This window comes from Centrocercus urophasianus, unplaced genomic scaffold (assembly GCF_019232065.1).
Source record: "Centrocercus urophasianus isolate 14NV4802_14NV808 unplaced genomic scaffold, USGS_Curo_1.0 seq_15, whole genome shotgun sequence".
In the NCBI taxonomy this organism is placed as follows: Eukaryota; Metazoa; Chordata; class Aves; order Galliformes; family Phasianidae; genus Centrocercus; species Centrocercus urophasianus.
Window position 1 is genome coordinate 45,072,471 of NW_024884697.1, and position 27,813 is coordinate 45,100,283.

The 27,813-nt window shown below is 37.4% G+C and overlaps 1 protein-coding gene across 5 annotated transcripts in view; it reads right to left on the reverse strand.

Moving 5' to 3' along the window:
• Positions 1-810: 810 nt before the first annotated feature.
• Positions 811-27,813, reverse strand: part of UHRF1BP1L (UHRF1 binding protein 1 like) — a 51,984-nt gene continuing 24,981 nt past the window's right edge. For 4 of the 5 annotated variants that reach the window (XM_042815580.1, XM_042815581.1, XM_042815582.1 and 1 more), the window contains 13 exons: positions 27,703-27,786; positions 21,704-21,886; positions 21,511-21,608; positions 19,562-19,703; positions 18,576-18,769; positions 15,052-16,556; positions 14,137-14,312; positions 12,705-12,841; positions 11,067-11,217; positions 7,197-7,453; positions 4,932-5,040; positions 3,159-3,328; positions 811-2,425 (listed from right to left, as the gene is read on the reverse strand). In XM_042815580.1, the coding sequence (XP_042671514.1) occupies positions 2,300-2,425; positions 3,159-3,328; positions 4,932-5,040; positions 7,197-7,453; positions 11,067-11,217; positions 12,705-12,841; positions 14,137-14,312; positions 15,052-16,556; positions 18,576-18,769; positions 19,562-19,703; positions 21,511-21,608; positions 21,704-21,886; positions 27,703-27,786 (3,332 nt within the window). In that variant the 3' untranslated portion in view covers positions 811-2,299. Of the gene's footprint in view, positions 2,426-3,158; positions 3,329-4,931; positions 5,041-7,196; positions 7,454-11,066; positions 11,218-12,704; positions 12,842-14,136; positions 14,313-15,051; positions 16,557-18,575; positions 18,770-19,561; positions 19,704-21,510; positions 21,609-21,703; positions 21,887-27,702; positions 27,787-27,813 lie in introns of those variants that run through there. The other variant, XM_042815584.1, reaches the window with a different exon arrangement.

Here is a 27,813-nt window from a genome sequence, read left to right on the forward strand (position 1 = left end):
TTAGGATTACCTATTAAGGTTTCATTTAACTATGTACTTTCAAACACAAAAAAAACCCTCCCTCTTGTTACTTTTTCAATGGCAAAACTCATGTCAGAGTGACACAGTACCACCACTCTCAGTAATGTGAAGCCCACCACCAAGCACACACTTCTGAACGGTCTGCTCATTATTACAAAACTGCCCTGAAAAGAAATGTATTCAGTCGTAATGAAAAGCAAAAAGATGAAACAGAATTTCTGTACCTGCGCTGGGAAGAGCTGCTTTGTTTGGGCTGGGTTTTTTGGTTTTCCTTTTTGCTAACAGAAACAGGCGTCAGCTTGTGCAGTAACAAGGAAGAAGTATCTGATGTTGTTATTTCTGTTTAAAAATTAAACAAGTCTCAACATATTATTCCAGCATCGTGCTGCCAACCATTCTACACATTCCTTTCCTTAGAATAATTCTAACTAGATCTTGGCAGGGGTAAGCTGAGTTACAATTACCAACTCTGAGTGTACCAATCAGAACTCAACCAGTTGAGAACTCCTCCCCTGACTCTAACATGATATCTGTGCAAACTGGGCTACCCACATTTAACACCGTGATTTCTTAAATACCTATTTGAAATACACATATTAAGTTTCTGTATTAGAAACTGTCATGCACATTTTTGTTCACCTTATTTAGAATAAGATAAAAATTTCCATGGGTGTTAAAGGGAGTTCCGGGTTTTGAGAGGCAGGCTTTAAAATAGTGCCTGAACCAGTTCTTCCATAGAGCCCTTGATTAAAATTACACACTTTCAATAACTTTTTACAGCAGTGAAAATTCAGTGTCCTCCAAAAAGTTTTAATGAAAAGCAGTTTAATTTAAACCAGTTTGATAGCCTGAATACACAAAGTCAAACCATGGGGTACTAAATACTTTTTGAGATATATCTACATTTATCTGCGTATCTACAAACAAAATATCCCCCAGACATCCCATGGAGCAGAAACAATTCATGGTAGTAAATAAAAGATTCTAGTTGTCAGATTCAAGGTCACCATTTAAATTATTCAGTCATTTTCACTTCTAGCAAAAACAGTCTCTTACAGGTATGCATTTATTTGATCTTGTTTCCAACACTGTTCAGAAGCACACTGATAATCTGTTTCACAGCATTGTGCTTTTTTATTCATTCGTACCAGTTTTTAGCTGAAAATTGATTATTTTGTACAAATCACCCATGGTTTAAATTGCATAATTACATCTCATGTAATCTCACAATTTTATAGGGTAATTAAATGTTTCTCTAAAGCTTTTTAATATATATGTGTATATATATATATATTTATAATCAAAAAAGCAATATACAATTAATGAATCCCTGTAGGAGTTTCCCTCCCGCCCCCACAAGCACTGACCTTACATATTTAAATACACTGGACCAAAGCCTCGGGCATGTCTGATGAAGTTCACAGAATCAGACATAGATGCAAAATGGCTGAAAGATCACCTTTCACAAACTGCTGGATCCTTCTGCAGGGCTATCTCCTCATCACAGAGAGAGAAAAGCGTGTGTGTGAATGTCTAAATTAGACCAGCTGTACAGATGCTGTGGGCTTTCGTGCTGGAATAAACTCCAGTAGTGCCCTCTAACTTACATTCTCCAGCATTTACTGTGGTATTTCAGGAGCATGTGTGGAAAGGGTACATAGAACTCTATAGCACCAGAGGATTATTCTTAAAATCCTCTCTGGGCAAATTACATAGAATTTAGGGCCAGTTTAGGGCTATTTTAATTTTCAGTACTATACTATTCTAGGGGATCTAACATATCATAGTGCAAATGTAACCTCCTATATAGAAACTGTCTAGTAATACTAGAACATAATCTTTACAAACAGAGGTACAGTTTGTTAACGAGGCATGGTGCGCTTTACTCAGTTAAGCAACTGGGCACCTTCTTTCATTGCTGAGCCATCCAGTTTTCAAAAAAATCCCAAGTGTTTTAAAAATAACATCTCCTTTAATAATATTGAAAGTAGCTGATATGATTTTTTTCTTCAGTAAATTAATAAAGTATGGTATAAACTGATTTCTCCAGTCATTTCAGTTTAAAATGGGCTGAAAAAAGTTACAGTATCTAATGACATTTTCAGAATAGTAACTATTTCAAAAACATTTTGTTTGTGATGAGAAAACTTTTGTTCGTGACCAAAAAAAAAAAAAAAAAACAACCAAAAACCATATCTTCCAGCAATTCACAAACAGTTCTTCAGATGGTGCAGTCACCCGAAGTTCCGGCAATGCCTCGCACCAACAGAACACTGTCCTACTGATGATCAACATTCATCTTCTTTATACGATGAAGCAGGGCATCTTTCTCCATTTGGACCTCAGCAAGAGCTGCTTTAGCTTTGGCTAGTTCCTGTTTGAGACATTCGTTTTCTTCAACAAGCTGAAACAGTTGGGTTAGAAAAACACGTTATTGGCATTTCTGCATACTCTCAACATCATCCGTGACAGTAACTTCTAAAATGACATACACTGGTAGTCATACCCATTGTTTGGGGATGGTCTGTTGGGGTCAGTGACCAATTCCCAGTTAATGACGGCAGAAAATGGAAAGAATTGATGCAAGATCCCTAGATTCCATGTTTCAGTTATGCCACTTCCATGCTGCAGCAGAATGAAGTAACACTACATTCTGAGGTCTAAGAATGGATTCTTATTCAGAGGAGAAAGAAAGCTAAACTGATACGTGAACTTTTTCACCATCAATTCAATATCCAGATACGACTGAGAGGTTAGTAACAACCTGACTCAGGCATCTAGTCCTTTGCCTTTGATAGCTGTGCTGTACAGAAGATGGGGAGGTGGGGAAAAGGAAGACAGGAGTATTACATAGTTTGTGACTTTCTCCTTCATGAAACTCCATCTGATATAGAGGGAAAGAATTGCTCTGCAATATACTACCACTGTTTAGATAGCAGTATTAAATTTATTTTGCATGCTTACATACTGAGCCATGCTATATTATCTGCAATTTCTACTTTCCAACCCAAACAAATTTTTAAACAGAAGTAAACCCTCAGCTCACTCTCAAATAATCTAACAATTCTGGTGACTGTAGCAACTTTGAGGGAAGGGGAAATAAAGGGGGGAAAAAAAAAAAAAAGAATTCTTACTACCTCATTTTTTATGAAGTCAGCTGAATCTCTGTTTGATTTATCTGGGCTAGGAATTTCACAAGTAGTCTGTGTAGCTTGGTCCTGTGTTTTATGTCCTGCAGGTCTTGCTGCTTGCTGCAGTGCACTACTTGAATTCTTCATCTTCGACCCATCATTTACTCTTTGATTGTCTGTATCACAGAAAGATGCTTGAGAGTAGTGTTCACATTTACAGTTTTTCTTTTTTTTTTTTTTAAATAAAACTTAATCAGCAGCAGCAGTAAACTAAAGCCACTTCAACAAATACAGTTTTAATATCAGGCATGTTCATATTTACCTTCCAAAATTAAATATAAAAATTGAAATGAAACTGGAATAGAAGCCAAATACTCTTTCGAAGGAATTAAAAAAAAAAAAAAAAAAAGAGAGGAGGTGTAAGAAGACACAACACACATCTTCTAGCTCCAAGAAAATTATTACATTTTTATACTGAGTGCTATCATCACTATAGAGAATGCATTCTGAGTAATTATCTATACAAAGACAACAGAGCTTGCCAATGGAAAAAGCATATTTGAATAACTGTATTTCAGATCTTCATTATCAGAAGCCTGGAACATGCATTAAAACGGGGGAGAGGAGAGCACAAGTTTGAGAACTATTAATATTGCCACTGCAGGAATGTCTGCAGGTCCAAATCAGATCTGAGGTCTGCCTTTAAGTTTAAAGATACTTGGATAAACCTGCAAAATGAAGATTTTAAATTATAAAATAACTTAAATGGCTTGCTATTAAGGAAACTTTCTAACTGGAGTGCATGATAACATTAGGTTGGATGGGGCCCTGGGCAGCCTGGTCTAGTATTAGATATGGAGGTTGGTGGCCCTGCATGCTACAGGGAGCTTGATGATCCTTGAGGTCCCTCCCAACCAGAGCCATTCTATGATCTATTAAAACAAACTGCTGTACACTAAGTGTTAAATGAGGGCATTTGTCTTTATATTCCAATATTTTTTTTCATCCTTCTAAATCCTCTCTTTAAATTACTCCTTTCTCCCTTGTCTAATATCTGAAGATGGCCAAAATGTGCCCCTGCTTTGAGCAAAGGGAAGAACCAAATTACTCTGATATTTTGACCAATATGTAAAAGACAACAGTTATCAGTATTTAGTATTTGCCTATATATGTAGGAAAGAAAATTAATACATTATAAACCTTTCATAAAAGGTACAAAGTTAAATCCCTATTTGAAATGCAAGTCTCAGCACAAACCTAGTCATTATAACCAGGATGCAACCATAAAATGCACCATTTAAAATAACTTAGTGCATTTCTCAAATCGCACATATTGTAGAACAGAAGATTATCTGCTATCTGCAAATCATAAAAAAAAAAAAAACAAAAACAAATACAAACAAACAAAAAAAACCCCCACAACATAAAGCATGCAGATAGCTATCGTGCTAAATTGTAAAGAAATGCAACTTCCTTCAAGGAAGGAATCTCAGGCATCTCATGAAGTGATGTGCATTAATGAAACAAGCTCTGAGAGTGTTTTATGCGTATTCCTCACAGACAGATTCAGCTGCAGGTTGGTACCACAAACCATAGGCCACTCAAAAAGGAATATTTCTTGTGTGTGACTACACTTAGAATTCTACTGCAGCACTACTGACATAAATTAACCACCAGTTACCTTTTCATTATTAGATATGTGTCTAAACAAATACAAACATGGAATCAGTAATAACTGGATTATAATACTGCGTTAACCAGTGGCAGGAAGATACAAACCTCTAATGAAGAAAGAGCCATCATCATTTCGTTCTATCCAAAGTATGTCAATATGCAGTTTTATGGGTACTAGCTCACATGCTTTGAGATTTTCACGTGGACTATCATCCTGAAAAATACAAGTATCCAAAAATGAGTTCACCGGGAAATCAAAATTGTAAAGATGTTAAATTAAACTTAAGTTTCTTTAATGAAACTTGAAAGGGAGCAGAATTTTCTAATGGGATTTCCACTATACTTCTGCTTTCTTTTTTCTTTTTTTTTCTTTTTTTTTTTTTTTTTAATTTTCCCGTGGATCATATTTAAGGCCTAAATTTATCTCTCAAGTAAGTCTGCTGAACTCAATATATACAGTTTGGTTAAAATACTTCAAAGTATTTTCACAGACATTTCAATAAGATTTAATTCCAACTGAAGACACTTTTTAGCTCAGGAGCTCTCAGAGTCAAAGATAAGAAGCTCACACTATATAGTATCTGATTTTCCCCTGACCTATTTGAAGATTCAGTGGCACAGCTACCATTCTTGACAGAACCTCATCTTTTTAGAATTTAGTTTGGTATGATGCCAACTGCAATTCAGCTCATTATTGTACCAAGCGGAAGGAAAACGTCACTAATTATTTCCTTTGGGGTTCCTCCAGGAAATCTTTATAGTTCATTATCCCTATCAAGCAAGTTGATGCAGAAAAATCATACATATTATCATTAACACAAAATTGGATGAGGTGTTACTGTCAACGTTTCTTGAACATCACTAAGATGGCAGCAGAAAGTACAAAAACAAATCAGGAGTTTGAGGAAGGCTTTTTTTGTCCCCACAAAACATCCTGCAACAAGTCGCATTCAGAAGAATACACGCAGCACTGAACAGATGACGAGGTATAAGGTTAAACCATGCTCTCCTGCTCTCTATTACCAACAATGATACAAAAATGAATAATCTGTATGCCAAATCCATCACTGGTCAGCCATCACAAGCAACTTCACTGTGATGTATGCACTGCTAAGCAAGAACTTGAGTACTTACACTTCCAAGCAGAATCTTATTGCCAGTTTATTGGTGTATATTCCCAACCTCAAACAGCCATTTTCTTAAGAACCATTTGCCTAAGCCTGCTTTTACTGGCAGGGTTGTGCTGCCGATAAGCCAGCACAACCCTGATTTTCACATATAGGTGACTGTATGTTAAAAATTTTCTTTTTCCACTTCAGTATTCACATTTGTGATGCACTGGAATCTAGGGAACAGATCCATTCTTAACAAGTGTCCTTGCACTACTTCTGTTGTAGAAATAGCCCTGAAGGAGTGCCTATGGATCCTCAGGGGGTGAAGAAGCTGCACAAAGGAGAGAGGGAACACTGATGCAGTCTGATATTCAAGTCTGAGCAGAACACTGTGTAGGCAATAGATGACATTCTGGTCAAGAACGATCTTAACAGAAACAAGGCCTTAGCTCAGATGCAGAATTTGACCTACTTCAGTTCTCACTGCGTTCATCATTTGTGTGCGCAATTATTAATTTCCAAAGAAATGTTACAATGATTTTTTTTTACTATTGTTTTTAACTGTCCTCATTTTTGCATCCAATGGTTCTGCAGCACAGAACTCACCACTTCATTTAGGTGTCTGAAAGAATGTCTTCGAGGAGACTTGAGTAGCACTGTCCTATTTTAAGCTGAAGTGGTGAGAAGAGCTGCATTTAGTAACTGTTTCTAGGTAGGGCAGAACCTGAAAATCTGAGTTTGGAGAAACAGCACTCAAGAGGTTTGAACTGGAATTCTTGTTATTTTTTCCTTATTTTGAACTGAACTTTCATTATGAAAACTGTCCTTTAAAGAAGAAGAAAAAGTTAACCTCAAAAAACAGTTTTATAATTAAAATACCATTACTTTGCTAATCAAAAAAGCCTAGTTTAAAAACAAAAAAATGAAAACAATCCCACAGTACTTTTAGAAATACTGAATACCTTACCTGTATACACCAAAACTTTGTCACTCTACAAAAGTGGCTAGGAGAGGATGTTTTAAAAAATAACAAATACTGATTTATGTAAATAGCTTGGTCTTGCAGAGAATCCCTCTCTGGGAATATCAGAGTTAACCAAATCTATGGATTTTTAAATTGTTTCAGTATTATCCAAAGACATTACAAAGCATGATAGCAGTTTCTTTGAAGTTAACTATATCCAGATTACCAAGTTATTATCAAGGAAATGAAAACACAATTTCCTTAAAGCAGTTAAGTAGCTCTTTGTTAACATACTTTTAAATTAATCATTGCATTAGAAACTTTTATCTTCATAGGCATCACTTCTGCAACAGCTTCATCTTCTAGAAAATGCTGAATGTTTGTGAGGGAAGACGTTAGAAATTCAGCACTGAAGTTCTCAACGTGACACTGAAGAAAACCATTTTTAACAGCCAGCAGAGAATGCATGATGGCACTAGGCCCACTTTCCCATCTCAGACTAATCTCAGGTGATGGTTTAACTGGTCCAGCCACAGCTTTACAATCAGAACCTGTTGCAGAAGGAAAACAAATTTGCATTAAAATTTCGCAATGTACAAAAAGCAATTATGGTTCAATTATTTCCATCTCCATTGTCCAAATAGTTTTCCAAAAGTACTTGGGAAGTATTACTCAGGATAATGCAACACTGCACATACATACTAAATTCAGATTGTACCTAGAAGTACAAAATTTTCAGTATATTACAAGTACTTGTATTTCACTGTGACAAAAGAGACAATATATAAGTACTACTGTACACAAAAGATATGCATTTTCTCAATGTCCTGACAATCAAAAAGCAATTGTTTTCATACTTTTCCACCAACTCCTTCAATTTTAATTCAGAAAAACTTGCAAGTCAGTTCATACTCTCAGGAAAGCAAGTATTCTCTTAGAAAGGTAGAATTTCCTGACACAGCAAATTACTCGCTGTGCAGGAACATAAACAGCAATCAAGATAGAGAATGTAACTATATGTTGTTCTATCATTTGTAGCAGTAGATTTGAACTTTAAGAGAACTGGCATTCTCTTGTTAGATTCAGACTTTTTAACCAGTAAGGACAATTGCAACATTCAACTGAACAGTTCTAGAAATTAAATAAAAGATTTAAGGCAATGAGATATTGAGAAAGTAAGTCCAATATCCCTCAGAAAAAGAGGGTTCACCACCAGAAATAAATACCTCAATGGTATTGGCCCTCTTGGCCACCTGAGCACACTGTTGGCTCATGTTCAGCCAAGCATCAACCAACACCCCCAGGTCCCTTTCCTCTTCACAGTCATCCAGCCACTCATCCCCAAGCCTATAGCACTGCATGGGGTTGTTGTGGCCAAAGTGCAGGACCTGGCACCTGGCCTTGTTGAACCTCATCCCATTCACGTCAGCCCAGTGATCCAGCTTATCTAGATCCCTCTGAAGAGCCTCCCTACCCTCAGGCAGGTCAACACCACCTCCCAGCTTGGTGTCATCTGCAAACTTCCTGAGGGTGCACTCAATCCTCTCATTTAGGTCATCTGTAAAGGTATCAAACTAGATGGGCCCCAGTACTGATCCCTGGGGACACCACTTGTAACCACTTGTCGCCAGCTGGACTTACCTCCATTAACCACTACCTGTTGGGCACGGCCCTCTAGCCAGCTGCTTACCCAAAGAAGGGAATGCCTGTCCAGGCCACGGGCACCAGTTTCCCCAGGAGAAACCTGTGGGAGGTCGCGTCAAAGGCTCTGCTGAAGTCTAGGTTAAATAGACTCAGCAGCCTTTCCCTCATCTACCAGGGTGGTCACCCAGTCGTAGAAGGAGATGAAGTTGGTCAAGCACGACCTGCCTTTCATGAACCCATGCTGGCTGTGCCTGATCCCCTGGACGCCACACACAAGCTGTGTGATCTCACCAAAGATGATTTGCTCCATAACTTTCCCTGGTACTGAGGTCAGGCTGACAGGCCTGTAGTCCCCCAGATCCTCCTTACGGCCCTTCTTGTAGATGGGAGTCACATTGGCAAGCCTATTTTATCCTGTTCTTTATGCTCTCCCCACATTACTGACATGCAGTTTGTTGAAATCTCCCCTTCTTCATTTCTGGTTGTGTAAATATGAGCCATTATAGTAAAGCTGAAGAGATGGCTTAGGGGACATCTACAAGCAGTCTTCCAATACCTAGGATGAAGTTATAAGAAAGATCGAGCCAGGATCTTCACAGTGGTTCTTAGTTGAGAGACAACAGCCCAAGCTGAAACTGAAGGTAAGGAATGAGGGCAATTATCCTGTGATCTTCTGGTTTCCTGTGGTGACTGCTTTGCTGTGTACTAACATTAAGTCATAAAACATATCATATTTGTTACCCTTTACCCCTCTCTTTCAGAAATAACCTACTCTGAATTATCTGGCAAGCATTACAAAAACAATCAAAGAAACTAGTATGCTGGTGAGTTGCAAGTTAGCTACATTGCTTCTTGGTCACAGATTCCTACAGTTTAAACATTGCACAATCTGCTATTAGCAGTACATGTAATGTCTTACTTAGGAAGGAAAAAAAGAAAAAGAAAATGTATTCAGTAATGCTTTAATGCTTATTCTGCACACCTCCAAATGAAACAAACAAACAAAAAGATACTTCACAGAATTAGTGTTCCTTCTGAAATTATGCAGCCAGTTCACAAGGCACTTGGTTAAAATTCCAAGATGCCTCTGCTGATCACATTACATTCATGAGACACAAGCTTTTTGATACATCACGTCTCTACAGACACACTTAGGCTGCCTGTCAAAGAAAAGATGTTTGCACTACGTGAGCATATTTTGAAAAGGCACAGTTGGCACACTGTTAATTGCTCCTGTAATGCTATAGTAACCACTCACAGTGTCAGTGCCTAAAGATTCAGGTTTTTGATACTCTAGACCAGGAGCAGTACAGACCAAAACTGTAGAAAACCAGACAATTATTTCATAAGTCACACTGACATTCTGCTTGGTCAAATTCCAGCCTTGAGAGGTGGGCCCAGGAGAACCTCGTGAGATTCAACAAAGCCAAGTGTACAGTCTCTGCTCTAGAGTGTTTCTCTTCCTTTCAGGCATATTTAAGGACTTTAATACCTAAATCCCGTCTGTCTGGATTAGAGCTAAAAAAAGCTGTAGCACATGTTGTGGTTGCTTTTTTGTTGTTGTTGTTTTTTCTATTTACTCCCTCTTGCTTTCATAACGACATGACAGAGAACCAAAGCTGTCTGCTGATGCATGAACCGACAGCCAGACAAAAATCCTCCCCTGCTGGACCCCCCTCTTGTCTTCAGATGCAAGAACTCAATTGCAACATCATGCAACAGCTGCTCAGGTTACCAGCACATTTTTTGTTTGTTTTGTATTAGCTAAGACATCACAGGCTGCATCACCAAGCAATATGGAAGAAAATCCATATTGCTGAAATAAATGGCAGTCAATCATTGCTGTATCTTTTTCTCATGAAAGGAACTGAACCAGAAGCAGAAGGCAGGTGCACTGGGGATCCACCCCCAAAACCCTATTGCTGGCATCCAGCGATCTGTGTAGAAGGCTGGCAAAGGGGAGGAAAACAAACTGTGACAAAGTGACATGCCGATACAGCAAGCCAAGAAAAAAACCTCATAGTATGTGAACTATGTTTTCTGGCAGAGAATGTACGTGGATCCACACCCAAGAACAGCTCTCACTTAATACACTGGTTGATCTAGTTGTGCCAACACATGGCATGAAACTACATTTGCATCAAGATTTAGGAAAAAAAAAAAATAGAAAGGAAAAAAAGGCCATCACAGTGGCCATCTTTCCTGGTAAAGAGTCAGTTTTTACTTTTCTTAAATCATAAATTATAAATTAGCTTAATCTGCGGGCTTTAATTTAACACACAGAAAGCACTTTGGAGAAAAGAATAAACTGTATTCACAAACAGTCTTTCAAGACAAGGTACAGTTAGGCAAAGCATCATTAGAGCAGTAACAGGACTCTATCTTGATGAAACAATAACAAAATGTAATGCAACTTAGATGAGCTTAAAAAAAACAAATTAATCAAGAGAATTCAATACAATAAATGTGGGGTTTTGTTTTTGTTTTTTTTTAAATTAAGATCTCACTGTTAGTTCTTACCCACAGTCCTGTTGCAAAGGTAATGTCGAACACTGATGTTTCCAAGTTGATTTGGTATCACTTGGTTGACCTGAAGGCATATTTCTGTGTCTTCCCCTCTGATGTCAATTTCACCGTTCACACCAAATATTTGGAAAACCACAACAGACATCTGTCAACAAAAAATAAGATAAAAAACAAGATTTTAAATTGAATTTATATTGTTTATTGCCTATGAAGTTGCCTAAAACTTTCTCCCCTCTCTCAAAAAGAATAGAATCTTTATATCCATAACTCTTGCTCAGAAGAGTAACAGAAATTTTTCTCATTTCTTCTTCTTTTTGCACCCATTGGATTGACAACAGGTTGGTTCAATTGTCTGCTCAGACAAGAGTCTTGTAGTCATAACCCACCATAACAATTCAGAACTGGACAGAAAAGTCCTGAGACAGACTTTCCCCACTCTTGATACATGGCCTGCATCATACCCAACATTTTTTAAGGATGCACTGAACTTCCTGCATATCATAAGCACAACCAAGCATTTTCAGTGCTGAATCCAGCCAAGATAAAGAATCAACACAGAATACAAAACTTCAGCCATCTGCTCAGTAGTCAATCCTTCTTCCTCTACTTGCAGTGTCTTTTGAAAAAAGTAGAAGCCAGTTTCAAAAGTCAACTTTGGTATTGGGATCCATCCATCCATCATCATCATTATTACAAATCTGGGCTCCATTTTGGTTTTTTTCCTGGTGCATTCTGCACGTAGAACAAACATGCCAGCATATATTTGTGTAACAAGCTGCATGAACTTAGTACTCTCCATATTACTCATACGCACAAGTGAACGAGAGCGTATTTGGAAGGAACTAATCACTTAAATGAGCTATGTTTTTTTTCATTTGTTTTTATTTTTAAATGAAAGTGAAACTCACTCCATTTCATTTGACCCATGCATCCCTGGGTTTCTGGTTCACGATCTCAACTGATATAAGAATATAACTGAAGAAATACTGATTAGTGTAAAGACCAGGAAGGAGTAAGCAGATAAGCAAACGAAAAAAAGGTGGTGCTTGCACGATGTCTCAGGAAGAAAATATTTCCCTATATCCCCTGTTCTTACAGTCCTCACTAAATAGTGGCCATTGTCTCGACATAATTCTGGACAAAAAGCATCTCTCATCTGAGCCAGGAGGACCACTGGCAAGCTCCTCTTTGCAACTACTAGAGAATGTTACATGTGCTGAGGAAACATCTCCACCTAAGAGGCTTTTGAGTTATAATGGTTAATCTATACTCAGTGTGAAAAAAGTTTAAAAATACCATATTCAGTACTTAAGAGCATAAAAGAACACGATGATAGAACAAAATATTGCTGTGTACTAAACCAGAAAGATTTTCTGGCATTTTAAATTGGAATAGCTACTGCCATTTATTAATGGTAGCTACAGAGGAGATAACAAGGATAGAGAATGCTCAGCAGAACTTGGACTATAATCTTCATCTGTACTTAATTGCACCAGATCTGCAGGCCTACATAATGCACTAACAAAACCTCCCCAAACTACTTGAAAATCCCTTCAGAAAGTATTCATTTTTGCTCTATTTTCATCTTTAATTTACTGAACCATGTATTCTAATGGAATTCAACAGTATTACCATTTCTTCACTAGTCTCATGGGCATTCTCTGAAGCAGCACTCATGGCATCTGGAGATGACCCATCACAATTTTCAATCACTGTGCCTCCTTCATGGGCATTTTCTGATGGGCTTTGATAGTTTGTGGCTGTAATACCTTCCACACACACACCAGAAAAAATGCAAAAGTTAACACAGCATAGCCTGAATCACTGTTGCATTAAGAATAAAGTCAGTGTCTGATACCATATGCATGCACAAAACTCATTTTTAAAAAATGAGCTGAATAGCTTATTAAACAAAACCTATGACTGAACTGCCAAATCTATTCCTCATATAAAGAGGAGCAATTAAGGCAGGGTGGTGACAAAAATGAAATGGCACTCTACATGGATTGCCTGAAAACTTGTGAAGGGCCCTTCTTAGTTTTCTAAATCAAACATCAATCTAATTCAGCAGAAAAAAGGTTAAGAGTTCCAAGGTGTTTATCTAGAATACCATACAGCACCTTTAAAGCAAATGCAGTTTTGTGTTTAAAGAAATGAGATACATCTTTTTTTCATTAGAGTGATCATTGAGATTATTGTTTCCTTGACAACTAGGAAGCACACAGACTTAACTTACAGCTAAATAGAGTTTAAGTTAAAAAGACATATAAAGGTTATTTAAAATGGAAGATTCACTTTATAGCATACTCCTACATACGCAGGAATACTCCTACAATCCAAAACATGTAACAGGTTTGCACATAAAGAATTACTGTTCTTTTTTTTTTTTTTTGGCCTAGATCAGTAAATCTATGGAAAAAATTACTGTCATTCTAATTCAAAAGTAGAAAACAGGTAATGTCTACTTATTATATTTCTTGACATTAGAAAATTACTTCATCCTTTACATCATTAGTTGCACAAGACCACAATGCTGCAGACTATATAGAGACAATTATATTGATAAATTCATTTTTTTCCACACAGATCAGAACCAAAGACTCATGCACAGATAAGCAAAAACTGAACAAGTATTTGCTGTTACACAGTCAGTAGGTATGAACTTTCTTTTTTTTTTTTCCCTCTCCTCATCTACTATTAAAATTCAAGCTCCTTTACCACTTCAATTTCAGGGCACAACTCTAAAAACTTACAGCTGAAGCAAGTGCTTAAAGCAAACCAGGAAACAGTTTGCTTAATTCAGGGTTCCAACACAGTGCTGCAATGCATTAGCTCACCTCAAGAGATGAAAACTATGTAGTGCTTAAATTAAGTTGCACATGCAATTGCTTTCCCTTGAGATGACATGTTGTGGAAATGCTTGTTATTACTCACTAGTGGAGCTACCAGAAATAGTGCTGTAACATATCCAGGATTTGCTGCACCACAATGCATCTGAGTATCATTTTAGTAATGAACAACATTTTCATGCTTTGTTTAAAAACATTTTGTTAGGTGTATTTACCTTTTTCTAGAAAGCTTTGGCTATCACTTCCATCACTCTCCGCTAAATGCTCCTCTAGCATCATACTATCAATAGAGATGGTATCCAGAGAGACCTGTGATGGACTTCTTTTCATATTCTTGTAGGAAACAGAGAACGCAGGAAGGCTGGATGGGCAGCGGTCCCTAGGCTTTGCACTTTGAAACATTAAGACATAAGAAATTATTTTTTCACCTTAAGGGAATTTCCTAGAAGTTACTTTAGAGAAGTCATCTAAGCCAGGCAAGATATAAAAGAAACAAACAAACAAACAAACAAAAAACCCCATTATTTTACAATCCTTTAGCATGGAACAATCAAGCAAAGAAACAACATGCATTCCTGTATGCATGTCAATATTTTTCTCAATAAATAATTCGTAACATTTAAATCAAATAAGCTGTTTAAACCAAGTAATTTTACTTTCACTTTCATTTTATCTTTTACTGAACGCTACCACATATCTTCAGAATTTATATACTTTTAAAATTTTCACCTACTAGATGTTAGATAGGTCCACCTTCATTGATCATTATCACAGAATCACAGAATCACAGAATTGTAGGGGTTGGAAGGGACCTCCAGAGATCATCGTGTCCAACCCCCCTGCCAAAGCAGGTTCCCTACAGCAGGTCGCACAGGTAGGCATCCAGGCAGGTCTTGAACATCTCCAGAGAAGGAGACTCCACCACCTCCCTGGGCAGCCTGTTCCAGTGCTCCGTCACCTCACTGTAAAGAAGTTCTTGCGCACATTTGTGCGGAACTTCACAAATTATATATTATATATTATATTATACAAATATTATATATTTGTGTATTATCACAAATACATGGACAAGACAAGATAAATATTTTTGAAATAGCAGTAAAATTGATTTAGCATTAGATCTTCCATACCTTGATGAAGACTGGGATGCAAACATTCTAACTGACGCCACCTTCTCTTTGTTGATTTCAAGCTCTTCAGATTCTAAGGCAGTTTCTGTTTCCAAGTCAGTGACTTGGTTAAGACAGGCTTCAGTTGTACCTTCCAGTTCATTTAACTTATTTGAGAACATATTTTTGTCATCCTCTTTATCAATGAAAAATTCTGTAGAATCTTCTCTCTTACTTAAAATGGACAGTGAATCCCTATGATGCAAGCCACTTCTGTCACTTAGAGGTCCACAGACCTCCTCTGAATCACTTCTACTAAAAAGCCCACTGCTTCCTCCTTCACTGGTATCTCCCAAACCTTTATCTGATGCATCATCTGAAAATGACGTTCCTTTCTGAAAATCCATAGTACTGTCTGATTTAAACAAGAGAGGATCCATTAAAACGCCTTTAACTTCAACATTCGTAGGCTTACAGTCAGACACATAATCAATATTATTAATACCAGCTTGTTCCATCTTATTATTGACTAACTTGTTTTCTGAAGTAAGAGCTTCCCCATTCCCCAAAGGAGAGAGCTCTGATGCCATGGGACTTCCTTCTTCCACAACTGGAGACTTACACGGGTTTCCCTGAGTCACTGGGTGGAGTAGTAAGGCTAATTCTGCACTTTTCACTAGGAACCCAATGCAGATATCTGTTTGCTTTGCAGGTTTTCCTGTCACTGCTTCTACATCATTCCTTAAGTTTTCCAGGAGCAATACCAGAGATTCATGGAGAAACAGCAAGAAAAGATACTGGTAATGATTGATCTGCATGCTTACATGTTTTTGAACGTGGACAAGAACATGCACATCTGCATCAGAGGAAGAGCTTTCAGAAAGCACTCCCAAAGAGTCTGAAAAATGAGACATTTGAATGCCATTGGCCAAAGGTTCTGTCTCAGTGCTGTAATATTCTTTTAGAAGTTTTTTGCGTTGCAGTCTGTTGGCAAGATCACTAGATTCACTTTTTGGAATGTTAAAAGCTGGCTGATTGTGTGATAAAAGCTCTTTTTGTGACTTTGCATATCGTAGTGGCTGGCAAATCCAAAGTGAAAGAGGGAATGAGTCCACAAAGCTTACAGGTCGCCCCTTCCCACTTTTCGTTCCTTCATAATCTATCCAAAACTGAGAAAAATGTAAGGCCCAAACATCAGTAGCTGCAGATGTCTTTAACGCGTATTTATTCAATTTGGGGATGATATAACCTTTATAAACATCATGCATTTTAGTATCTTGTTCGTGAGCATGTCTCTGGAAGATTGGATGTAGGAGATTAAAATTCTTCTGGGACTTAGGAAACGCTGTGAAAGTTCTGCTAAAAAATTCGCAGTCTTTGAAGTTCTGAAACAAAGCTTCAAGATCAGAGTGCCTGCAGTTTGGTGAGTATCTTGTATTTGTAGCAATCATCTCTGAACTTTGAATGGAAAGTGCACGAGGTTGATCTTTGTGAATTTCAAGTTTATTTTCAGCTGGAATTATGAACTGCAAAAGAGAAACATATTTCACCAAGTTATAAAGATGTAGATTAACTATACAATTAAAAATTTAATAATAGCAGCCACCACAAGAGCTAAAATACAGGAATGTAATTAGAATTTTATGAGAACTCAAGCACACTAATAAAGGAACAAGGTGTCATGGTTTTCCTGTGGGGGGAAGAGTGAGGAGGGCCTAGTTCCTCATTGCAGGCAATAGGCCCTCAATCCACAACAACATAAACGTCAGGCTTGGAAATTATATATTTCTTCCAATTTTTAAAAGGGATCATGCAGTATCAAAAACTCAATGCTCTTCCAAAAACATATGGGACTCACACTTTTCTTCTCCAAAAGACTTAAATTTAGAGCAGCTGTGTTAGGCTAAATTTTCTAATTTTTAGTTGAATTGAGAAATGGCTTGGTAGAAAGTTTCTGCAAGTATTCACAGTACTTAAAACTTTCAACTCCAAATTTTAATCCTCTTGTTTTAAATCTACTTTGTCTGATACGGTGTTTTCCCTGCACTATTTCATTTGCATTATAAAATAAAAATATATATATGTGTTAACACAGGTAATACTCTTAACATTGCAGAATACAGAAGAGGTGTTGTGTGACAATTATCTGAAAAACATCATTTTCTGCTAAGAAAAAAAAAAAAATACACTCCAATTTCTAAAAATACTCAAACTATGAGAGTATTCTAGACTTACTTTTAACCTGAACACCTTTAGCTTGAGTTTTAATGGAAATGTGTATTAATGCCTGTTCCTGCATCTAATATAGCACTGTGCCCACACCCATTTTGCTGGTATCAGTGTTGTAACACAAGGTATCATCACATCCTCATATTCTGTCTAGAGAGATCAGAGTAAAAAATTCATCCTTACACTTAAAAGATGGAAGTGACTAAGCCTTCCCATCTAAATAAAAAAAACTCAGAACAAAATAACCAAACATGTAGCTATGTAGTAATTAAGTATAATATGCAAATATCATGCACACCAGTAATAAAGATTCATAACTGATTAGGAAGAAAAAAAAAAAACCAATTAAGATATAATTAAATAAATAATAAGAATCAGAGTTTGAAGAATTGATGGGTACTTCAGTCCTACCTTCTCTTAGTTTAGTGGGCTATTCACATACAGTCATTAAATATTTTATCAGCCTGTACTTGTAGCTGACTGGTCATTAGCCCTAAATAATCTTTTCATTCAGCACCACTTCATCAGACCCTTTTAGAGATCCGTTAAACATGAAGTGAGAGCCTTAAGAAGGTGACAGTCTTTCCATAAGCTGCTAAATTTTTAGAACCTTTGGAAACTCTCCTGTGGACATTATTGAAAAGATGTTTGAAAAGATGTTTTTTCACCTCTGAACCTTGGAAGCAAGAAAAAAAGAACAAAAAAACAACTGATGGCTTGACAAACCTTCAGTTTCAAAGAAGAAGACAAGACAAAAAGCTGATATAATACAGCTGTGCAGCTGTAATATCTACTGCCATTGTTCTGGAATAAACATGCAGAGAACAGATTTCTGTACCTGAACCACAGCACAGGGCCACTGTGAAACAGAAAATGGTAAAAGTGGGTTTTGGAGAAGGACACGTGCCTTCAAATGGAGTAGTTCCTTCATCCCAGAAATACTAGAAGGTCACTAGCAAATACGAGGTTTTTGCTGTTTTAATACAGTTATCTTAATGTTAGATTCGAAGTTTTTGTTTCTTTTGCAATGTAATCTTTACTGAACATAGTGAAATATTTTTTGTTAATAGTCTTGGTTTAGACCCTTAACTAAAAGAAAAAAAAAATAAAAAAGAAAACACCATAGGACATAGATTAATTAGTACCAAGAAAGAAGTTTGCTTTCAAATCATATTTGCATACTTTCCCTAGAGCAGTGCAGTTTATTGCATGGGTTGTTTGTTCATTTATTCCTCAAGCTGCTTGGCTAATAGCTTTTCAAAGTAAAACTATTTTCTTGCAAAGAACCTCAAAATCCCTCATTAATGGCATTATACCTTTAACATTAGTCCATCAACTCTGACATCAACATGTTCATCTGATTTTGAATTGTCATTTAACTTGTACATGGCCATGAACTGAATAAGGCTCTGTTTCAAATCCAACACAAACTGGTTTAGCCAAAGAATACTTCTCTCATCCAGGGTGAACTGTAAAGCATTCAGCTGGCCATACAAATTTGGACAAGGAACTAAAAGAGAAGACAAAACAAAATCATTAGAACACGTAAAACATTTAGGGATTTTGTGGGTTTTGTTTGTTTTTTCTTTAAAATAAGCATAGAATCCTATTTTCACTTGTATTTTACATTAGAGTAACAGAAACCTACTCTTTTGGATAGGGGATGCTTAAAGTGATACACCTTTCCCTCACCTGAAGCAACAAATTGAATTTTTCACTTTAAATTACTAAATACAGTGAAAATCAGATGAGAATGTATGAAAATACAGTGAAATCAGATGAGAGCAGAAGGCTCTCAATTACAGGTAATCAGGACAGCATTCTGCTCTCATCTGATTACCAAAGAAGGGCAGGACCAAGGAGATTTGCTGCCTTCATGTTCCATCCCCAAGAAAACCACTGACATTTCTGTAATACAGAACAGGGAGAACCCACAACACATAAATGAAATGAGCTCCTGCAGATCTTTCATTGCATCTTAGATACAGCTACAGCAGTTGGAGTTTTTATGTGGCTAGGCAGTGTAACTACAGAAAGGGTGTATGGTAAAGAATCAGTAATGTCTCAGTAAAAACATTATGTGTGTTTTCAGACTTAGTAAACTATGTCTGTAAAAGCCAGTATTTATAGGGATTTGTGAGGAGCAGAAATGAAGCAGTGTTGCGTCCTTTTCATTTAAAAAAACCATTAACTATTTTTGATCGTCAACTGGGAATTAATATTAAGCTTCATAAAAGTGAAAATTACATACTAGATATATATATATTGATTAAAAAAAAATATATATATATATGTATCTTACTAGGAAAGTCCTTTCCATCTGGATAGTAATATTCAGTGAATTCAATATGAATAGCTGGCATTTCTGGTGGAAGATAAAGTGACTTCTTATTGCAAGAGACCAAAGTTTTAGGGGAAGAACGACACTGGTCTGCTGTTGAGACCTGTAGAAGATTAACTCTGTTAATATATTACATTTTATAAATCATTAAGCAGCTGTAGTTGCAAATCTTTCCTCTAGCAAGGTAACATTCTACTGCTCTCAGATGTAGACCCCCAACTATATAAAGCCAAACAAGAAATATCCAGTTGCCTTATAGTAGGAATCTGCACAGAATAGTTGCACAAGAAAACTATGTAGCATTAATGGTATCTGATCTCTTTCACTCTTGTGAAGCAGGTCACTTTCAAAGACATTCAGTAGAAGCCTAAAGTAAACTGATATGTTTAATGGAAACGCTACAGTTTCTATATAAGCAATTATGTTAGGACATGGCGTATTTGTATACCAACTCTCCAAAAGGCTGCTATATCTAGATGACACGGGATAAGCTAGGTAAGTTCGTTAATAAAAAGTGTTATACTGTCCTTGCACTTCCAAAAGGACAAATTCCAGCACATGGGCCAATTGTGGACTGCAGACTGCTAAGCAAGCTGTTCAGCTGTCCTAGCAGGAGTGCATAAATTCAGCTGTGCCCAAAGGTCTACTTTACAGGAGAATCAAAACATCACAGAACAATAACTTATCATTTCTTTTTTCTTCCACTGTAAACCGTGAATCAAGAAAGACATCACATTTTTATATATGTTTGACTCAAAATTTCATGAAACATACCATAGTTAAAAACACACATTTCCAAAACAAAGCTCTTTCATCCAACACTTTTCAGGTCTGACTGCTATCTGAAGTTAGACGACTTTCTAATATCGAATGTATGATGATATATTTGTATTATTTTCACTGGAAATAATGAATAAATAACCTTTATAAGTCTGCTTCACTCCACGTAGCTATTTTGAAACTGCAAGTATCTCTGTATTAACACAGATTTAAAGTAATGGCATAGATAGACCTATCCAGAAAAATAGCTTTTTGTAAATTGTACAGAAAAAAGGACATTAAAAACATTGAAAAGGCAGCTGTGTAGGAAGGAGAAGACAACAAGCATCTGAAGAGCAGAAGACAAATGAAAACACTGGCAGTACAAAGTGATATTACAAGAACACTTGAAACCCAGATGAAAGCTCCTGGAAAGAAGCTCCAACCTCCTACTCTAACAGAAATGATATGGCTAAAAGCCCTGGAAAAAGGAGTAAGACCAAGCAGAAGTAACAATGACTAAAGGAACACACTAGGCATTTTTGTTAGGATCTGAAATTTGGAGTAGGTTCTCCAATACCACTACCATTTCACAATTACATTCCTTCTCCAGTTGCTTTGTCTGCACAAAAAGTAAGCAACTAAAACTGCTAACTGAAACAAATAATAAAGTAACAGTTAAAGAATACTCAAAATCTCACTAGGTGAAAGAGGTGTTGGAGAACAATAAAAGCCTTTACTGAACATTTCATAAAAGGAAAAACAAACAAAAAGAAAACACTATGCACTTAGATATGCACTTAGGAAAGGAAAGCAATAAGAGAAGCATGAAAAAGAAAAGAACACATAAAAATTCTACGTACCTAAGAAAGAACAATGAAGGGTGAAAGTGTCAGGATTTGTGGGATGGCAGGAATTGCATCGAAAACATGATATGATTATGATTATGATAGGTGTCCTAATATAAAGTCAGTAAGGAAATATCCACCAATTTTGACATAGTAAAATCAAGTCCATAAAGGTCTAATCCAGTGATGAGTGGAAAGACTTCTATTATATTTCAATGGACTTTGGATCCCCTCTGAAAAAACATACTTACACAGCAGTCAAGCTCAAAGTAGCCCCAGTATTCTAGGCTCAAAGAAGCATACCTGATATATATTGAAATCCGCAAGTCTAACCACAACAGGACTAGACATCAGTTTGCCCTTTGGCTGCTGGGAAGTTCCTTTCAGTGTCTGTTCCTTGCCTGTAGGAAAGTGATAGAATCAATAAAAACAAGTCACCTTCAGCATAGTTTTAATAGCTAATGGAATTAGAGCATTAGAGATACAAGCAAAGGACCTGTTTGTGGCTTTTGAGGAGATACAGCAGGTGGTGATGTGGCAGGAGAACCTATGCCTTGATCCTTCACAGCCTGCTTAAGCAATTCAACATTACTTTTGAATTCATTTAATAACTCTTGGGCCCACCCACTTCTGGTTTTAGTGGCATCGCTATAATGCATCCAGTGATTGCAGCTGTCTCCTGAAAAGAAGAGGAAAATACTACTTCATTTCATTTGTAAACAAGCTTCTAACTGGGTAACAAATTTTCACTACTTCACTATTGTACTTTATTCAGAATATAATCCCTTTGCATGCTGCAACTGTAGAACAATAGAAGTTAAAACATATGTTATAACAGAAGTTATACATTGCATAAAAAGCAAGTCACACAGCTTCATAAATTCACTCCGAAAATGACATAACATTGCTACCTATCTTTTAACACCCCTAACTAATGCTAAAAAACATCACTTGGTATATCTAGTCCAGAGAAATTTGATGACACATTGATTTCTTATGTCAGAAGATGCAAAAAACCCATCTGATTCAGGAAAAAAAGGTGAGGGCTAATAGCAGGAAAATGTTCCCATACTCACTCTTTCTAATCTTAATTTTCCCTCCAAAACTTTAGGACAAAATTGTTGCTGGTCCCTTTTCGGAACTGAACTGTTTGTTTTGTTTCTCTAGCACCTTCATGGCACGCAACCAAGAAGATATGCACAATCAGACACAGCCTTAAAAATAAAAACATGATTTTATTCCTGACAAGTTTTTATTGATAAAGCATTCAAACAACTGAAAAAAACTGAGATCTCTTCTAACAGACTCTGTAAATACAGTCTACTAATCTGTTCAAGTATGCAGTACAAACAACTTTTACCAAGTGTCACACACTGTTCTTCAAATATCAGCATGTAAAAGCTCGCTACATTTTGAACTAACACTGGAGATGAGTAAATATAGCTGGTATTAAAACAGGAAGATGACTTGGAGAAAAGTATTTCGAGTCTGAATGTAAAGACTTTCACATGGAAGACAGTGCAACAGAGAAATGTACCACAAGAGATGACATCTCACCCCATCCTCCTGCCTTCTAGTGTTTTCTGATGGTTATTTCTATCTTTCCAGCTAAGAAAGAAGAAGGAAGAAAGGGAAGAAAACAGCAAGAGTGCAAAAGGCAGAGGTATGTTAAATTCAAGCCCATGAAGTCCATGTGTTTTTTCCAAAACAGGGAAAAAGTAGGGTCACCTCAAACATTCGCACACAACTACAGGACAGCAGCATTGGAGAGAAAGGCTTCACCCTTCCTGAAATTCGGGATAGGTGTGTTTCTCTGAAGCACCCCTATACTAACGCCTGCACGTTACATGAGGAGCATGTAGGAGCAGCAGGAATTAGAGATCTGCATGCAGTTGCAGGGCTATGATCTCACTGGAACCACAGAAACACAGTGAGATAGCACATACAAGTGAAATGCTGCCAAGTATTGATACAAGTTCTCTAGGAAGAGCAGGCTGAGAAGGAAAGGATAGGGAGCTTCCCTGACCGTGAAAAGGGAGTTTCCCTTACAGGAATGCATGGAGCTCTGCCTTGGTGTGGATGATCAGCCAACTCAGAGCTTACAGGTCAAGGCAGACCAACATGGATGACAACGTGGTGGATATCTGCTAAAGACTATCTAATCATGGACACTATGAGGCACACTTCAGACAACAGGAAGTAGTATAATTTTCACAGACCCTCGTCCTCAAGGCAGACTTTAAACACTCCATAATCTGCTGGAATGACAACACATTAGGACGCAAGCAATCTATGTGGTTTCCAAAGGGCAAAGTGCAGCAATGAGAGCCTTCTAACAGTAGTCAGGAAGTCAAAGACAGGACCTGCTCTGCTGGACCTGATTCTTATGGGAGGGGGAGGGAAGAGTCAAACTGGGCAGGGATATGAAGTCACTCCAGCAACCAAGAGATTATGACTTCAGGATCCTGAGGTGAAGAAACAAGGCAAAAAGAAGAATAACAACCCAGGACATCAAGAAGGCAGACTGGTGTACTTGAATTACTTTCATGGTGTATAATGCTGTCCAGGAGAGCTATTGGATATTCAAGAATCAACTACAAGCCCAAGAATGGTCCACCTTGAAAAGCAGAAAATCAAACAAAAGTAGCAAGGGGCCTCTGTGAGTGAGCCAGGAGCTAATTTTGGATACAAAAAAGAAGGATATAAGAAGCAGCATGAGGTAACCCAGAAAGAATACAGAGGATAAGGATAGGAATGCCAAAGCGGACCTCATGGGTTGACATGATATGTGGTGAGACATGTGAAGAGCAACAAGAAACACTTCTACAAGTGTACTAGCAGCAAAAGTGAAAATTGGGCTTGCTGCTTTACTGAGTTGGGGACCTGCAGACAAAGCACATGCAGAAGGCAGAAGTATCCTGTGCCTTCTTTGCTTCATTCTTCAAAGTACTAGCACTTACCTTCCAAACTCCCAGGTCCCTGAGACCAATGTGGAAGTTAGAAGCAAGGAAGTCTTCCCCTCAGCAAAGGAGCATTAATCTAGGAAACATTTAAATAGATCAGACACATAAAAGTCCATGGGGTTCTGAAGAGATGCATACGAGAGCTGAGAAAACTGGCTAATGTCATGGAGAAGCTATTTCAAATCATTTTTGAAAGGTTACCAATGAATGGTAATCAAGACAGGTTCCAAAGGACTGGAAGAAAGCTTATTCCTATCTTTAAGAAATAGAATAAAAGGAGCCTAGTCAATTCTAATTCTTGGGAAGGCAAAACAATTCTAAAAAACAATTCAAAACACACTGAAGAAAGGAAGGTGACTGGGACTAGTCAACATGAATTTGTGAAAGGGAAGTCATGCCTCATGAACTCTACTGCCTTCTATGGTTTGGTGGATGAGGAACACAGAGCTGACACTGCCCACCTTGACTTTAGCAAGGCTTTCAACATTAGTCCCATAACATGCTCAGTGACAAAATGTTGAAGTACAGACTAGAGAAATAGACAGTGAGGTGGATAGAAAACTGACTAAACTGACTTCAAAATGTTAGGATCAGCAGTATGAAGTCCAGTTGGAGGGAGTCATTGGAGGTGTACCCCAAGAGTCATTACTGGGGCTTACATTGGTTACATTACTTACATTGGTAAGTTCATTAACGACCTGGATGGTAACACAGATTGCAGCTCTGCACATGGTACAAAAACAAAGTTAAAAAAATTAAAAAAAAAAAAAAAAAAAAAGAGAGAGAGAGAGAAATCCAAGCCCTGGACAGGAATATTCCATTCAACTGTACAGGTTAGGATATGGCCAGCTAGGAACCAGCTTTGCAGAAAGAAACCCAGGAATCTAGGTGGACAACAAGCTGAACGTGAACCAGCAACGTGTCCTTGGGGCAAACAAAGCCAACAGTATCTAGGACTGCTTAGGAAAAACACTCCCAGCAGCTCAAGAGTAACAATTTCTGCCCTTTGCTCAGCCATGGTGAGACCATATTGAGAGTGCTTGGTTCAGTTCTAGGCTCCCCAGTATTAGGAGGCCATGGATTTCGTGGAGCAAACCCAAAAAAGGTTACAACTTTGCTTAAGAAACTAGAACATCTTTCAGACTAAGCAAATTTGAGATAGCTAGAACTGTTCACTCTGGAGAAAAGAATGCTCAGAAGATCTCATCAGTGTGCCTAAATACCTGATGGGAAGGTAAAGAAGATGGAGTTGCATTCTTCTCAGTGGTACCCACTAATAGGACAAGAGGCAAGAAGCATAAACTGAAATACAGGAAATCCCACCAAAACTACACAAAAGCCTTCTACTGTGATTACCATGTGTGTAATTAAACATGGGCTTAGGTTGATCAGGGAGATTGTACAGGCTCTATCCTTGAAGCTATTCAAAACCTAACTAAACACAATCGCAGGCAGTTTACTTTAGGTGACCTTGCTTTAGCTGGATAGATAGTTTCAGGGATAGAGGATGGGGCTAAACAGCCTCCAGATGTCCCTTCTATCTTCAGTTACTCTACAGTTCTATACATGGGGATATCGTAGCCACATTTATCTGTAACAAAATGAAGAGATAAGCCAGACTGCAACAAGAAAACAGCATTTTATTGTGTTTAGCACTGATGTTGATACAATCTGAATTCATTGCTGATTACCCAGGAAGATAATGCTATCCTGTTTCTCATATTATCTCAATATATCTGCTTGATCAAGAATTTCCTTGACTGAAAAATATTCTGCATCATGGCAAAGCAGTAGCTTTCTCTGATTGTCACCCAGCAGCACATCAGCTGCACAGATAACAGATCTGCTACAAGCAATTCTTCTAGAGCAATTCTGGAAGGACAAATAAAGAGATGGACTGCTGTACAGACAGCTTTAAAAAATCCAACAATCTGGCTTATGCTTCAATTACTACAGTCAATGGGTCCAATCCTGTTTCACTTTCCTGAAGTTATTATCAAAGGCTAATTGCTGGAAGGATTGATGCTCAATGGATTACAAGTTTGCCATATGGCAATTATGCCTCACATTCCCATTGGTCTTGCTGTGGGAAACTGCAAACTAAGAAACAAACAAAAACCCACAAGAACTCAATCGGCAAAGACTATTAATTATTAAGGGCTTCTTCCAGAAGGGTTAATTTTAATTTCCAGGAATGTTGTACCAAAAGAGGCATTTCTAAATATTTCATAGGCCAGAAAAGTACCAAGCAGAACAGTCTAGTAACCTTTTTCCCTTGTGTAAAAGGTCTCTCCCACCTGTGACAATAGTTTGCCCTTAGAATTGACACACTATTCTAATACAAAGATGTCAACTTCTTATAGGAAAAGAAAAAGAAACCTTTGACAGAGTTTTATTATAGCTGTTTCTCAAACATGTTTGTGTAAAACATCAGTTAAAACTGCAGGAGAACACTACATTTGCTCTACAGATGACATTTTCTACTTCTGGTTTTGTGTGGTGGGAGTCAAGTCCCTCATACCCATTACTTTTAAAGTATTCTCAATCAGCTTCCAACATGCCTGTCCAAGATTCTGCAGTTCATGCTTCAGCTTCCAGAAGAAAATCCCTCCAAAAGAAAATCTAATTATTATTTCTTTTCCGTCTTCTACGTTTTCTTAGAGGAGATCTCATAGAAAGCATAACTAGTGAGATCGTGCTCACACCCAATCATAGAAGGAATCACTTATGAATGAAATATATCAATATCACAGGACTCCATTCACAACCATAAGTGACAAGGACCTGCAGCAAGCTACTGCTAATTCATGTTTTTAATGCACTTAGATATCACTCCAAAGTAACTGAACTTCCTTCACTGTACTGAATTTGATCTCAAGTTCAACAGATTAATTTCCTCTCTTCCTTGTTAATAGCTGCTGGAATTATTATTTTTCTCAAATTTCTGAAAAACACATTTACCAGAAATGGTCTGTAGGAAATGCTTAGCTGGAAATTGATAACGTCTGTTCAATAACAATTCCCTAAAAACTTAAAAAAGGCTGCACAATTGGCTCTCTACACACTAGCATTCTTGTTCAGCCAAGTTATAAAAAAAAACAACCCACAAATGAGTATTGTTTATAAATGGACACAAAATCATAGACTTCTATGCAGAAAGAAGCCTGCTGCATTAAAAGGCTGCATCCGATTCCTGTAGACACCCAGCTAGCAAATTCTCAATCTGATGTACTGCCTTCTGCTGTCAAAACAATCCTTTCCATGTCAGAAACGTGTAAACACCATTTTGTTGGCCAAACAAAACAGTGAACTGGAAAACTTTTAGGCATTGAACAGTTGTTTTACAGGAATAAAATTTGTTTCAAGTTGTTGCTTTTGTTGCTTCATCTTGAATGTTGAAAGTGTACATTTCAAGTGTTTACAACATTATTAACCAAGCCTTATACATATACTTCTTTTGTTGTTCTTGCTGTTGTTGTTAGTAACTTAGCTGCATAGTTACATGCACAGGTAATGCACAACATGTTCATACCTGCTTTGTGGAATGGGTAATAGTCCACCGTTAAGTAGCTGAAAGAAAGCTGCATGGCTCCTCCTGTTACCCGTCTATTTGTATCTGTAAAATAAAGCAATGCTGCTCTGC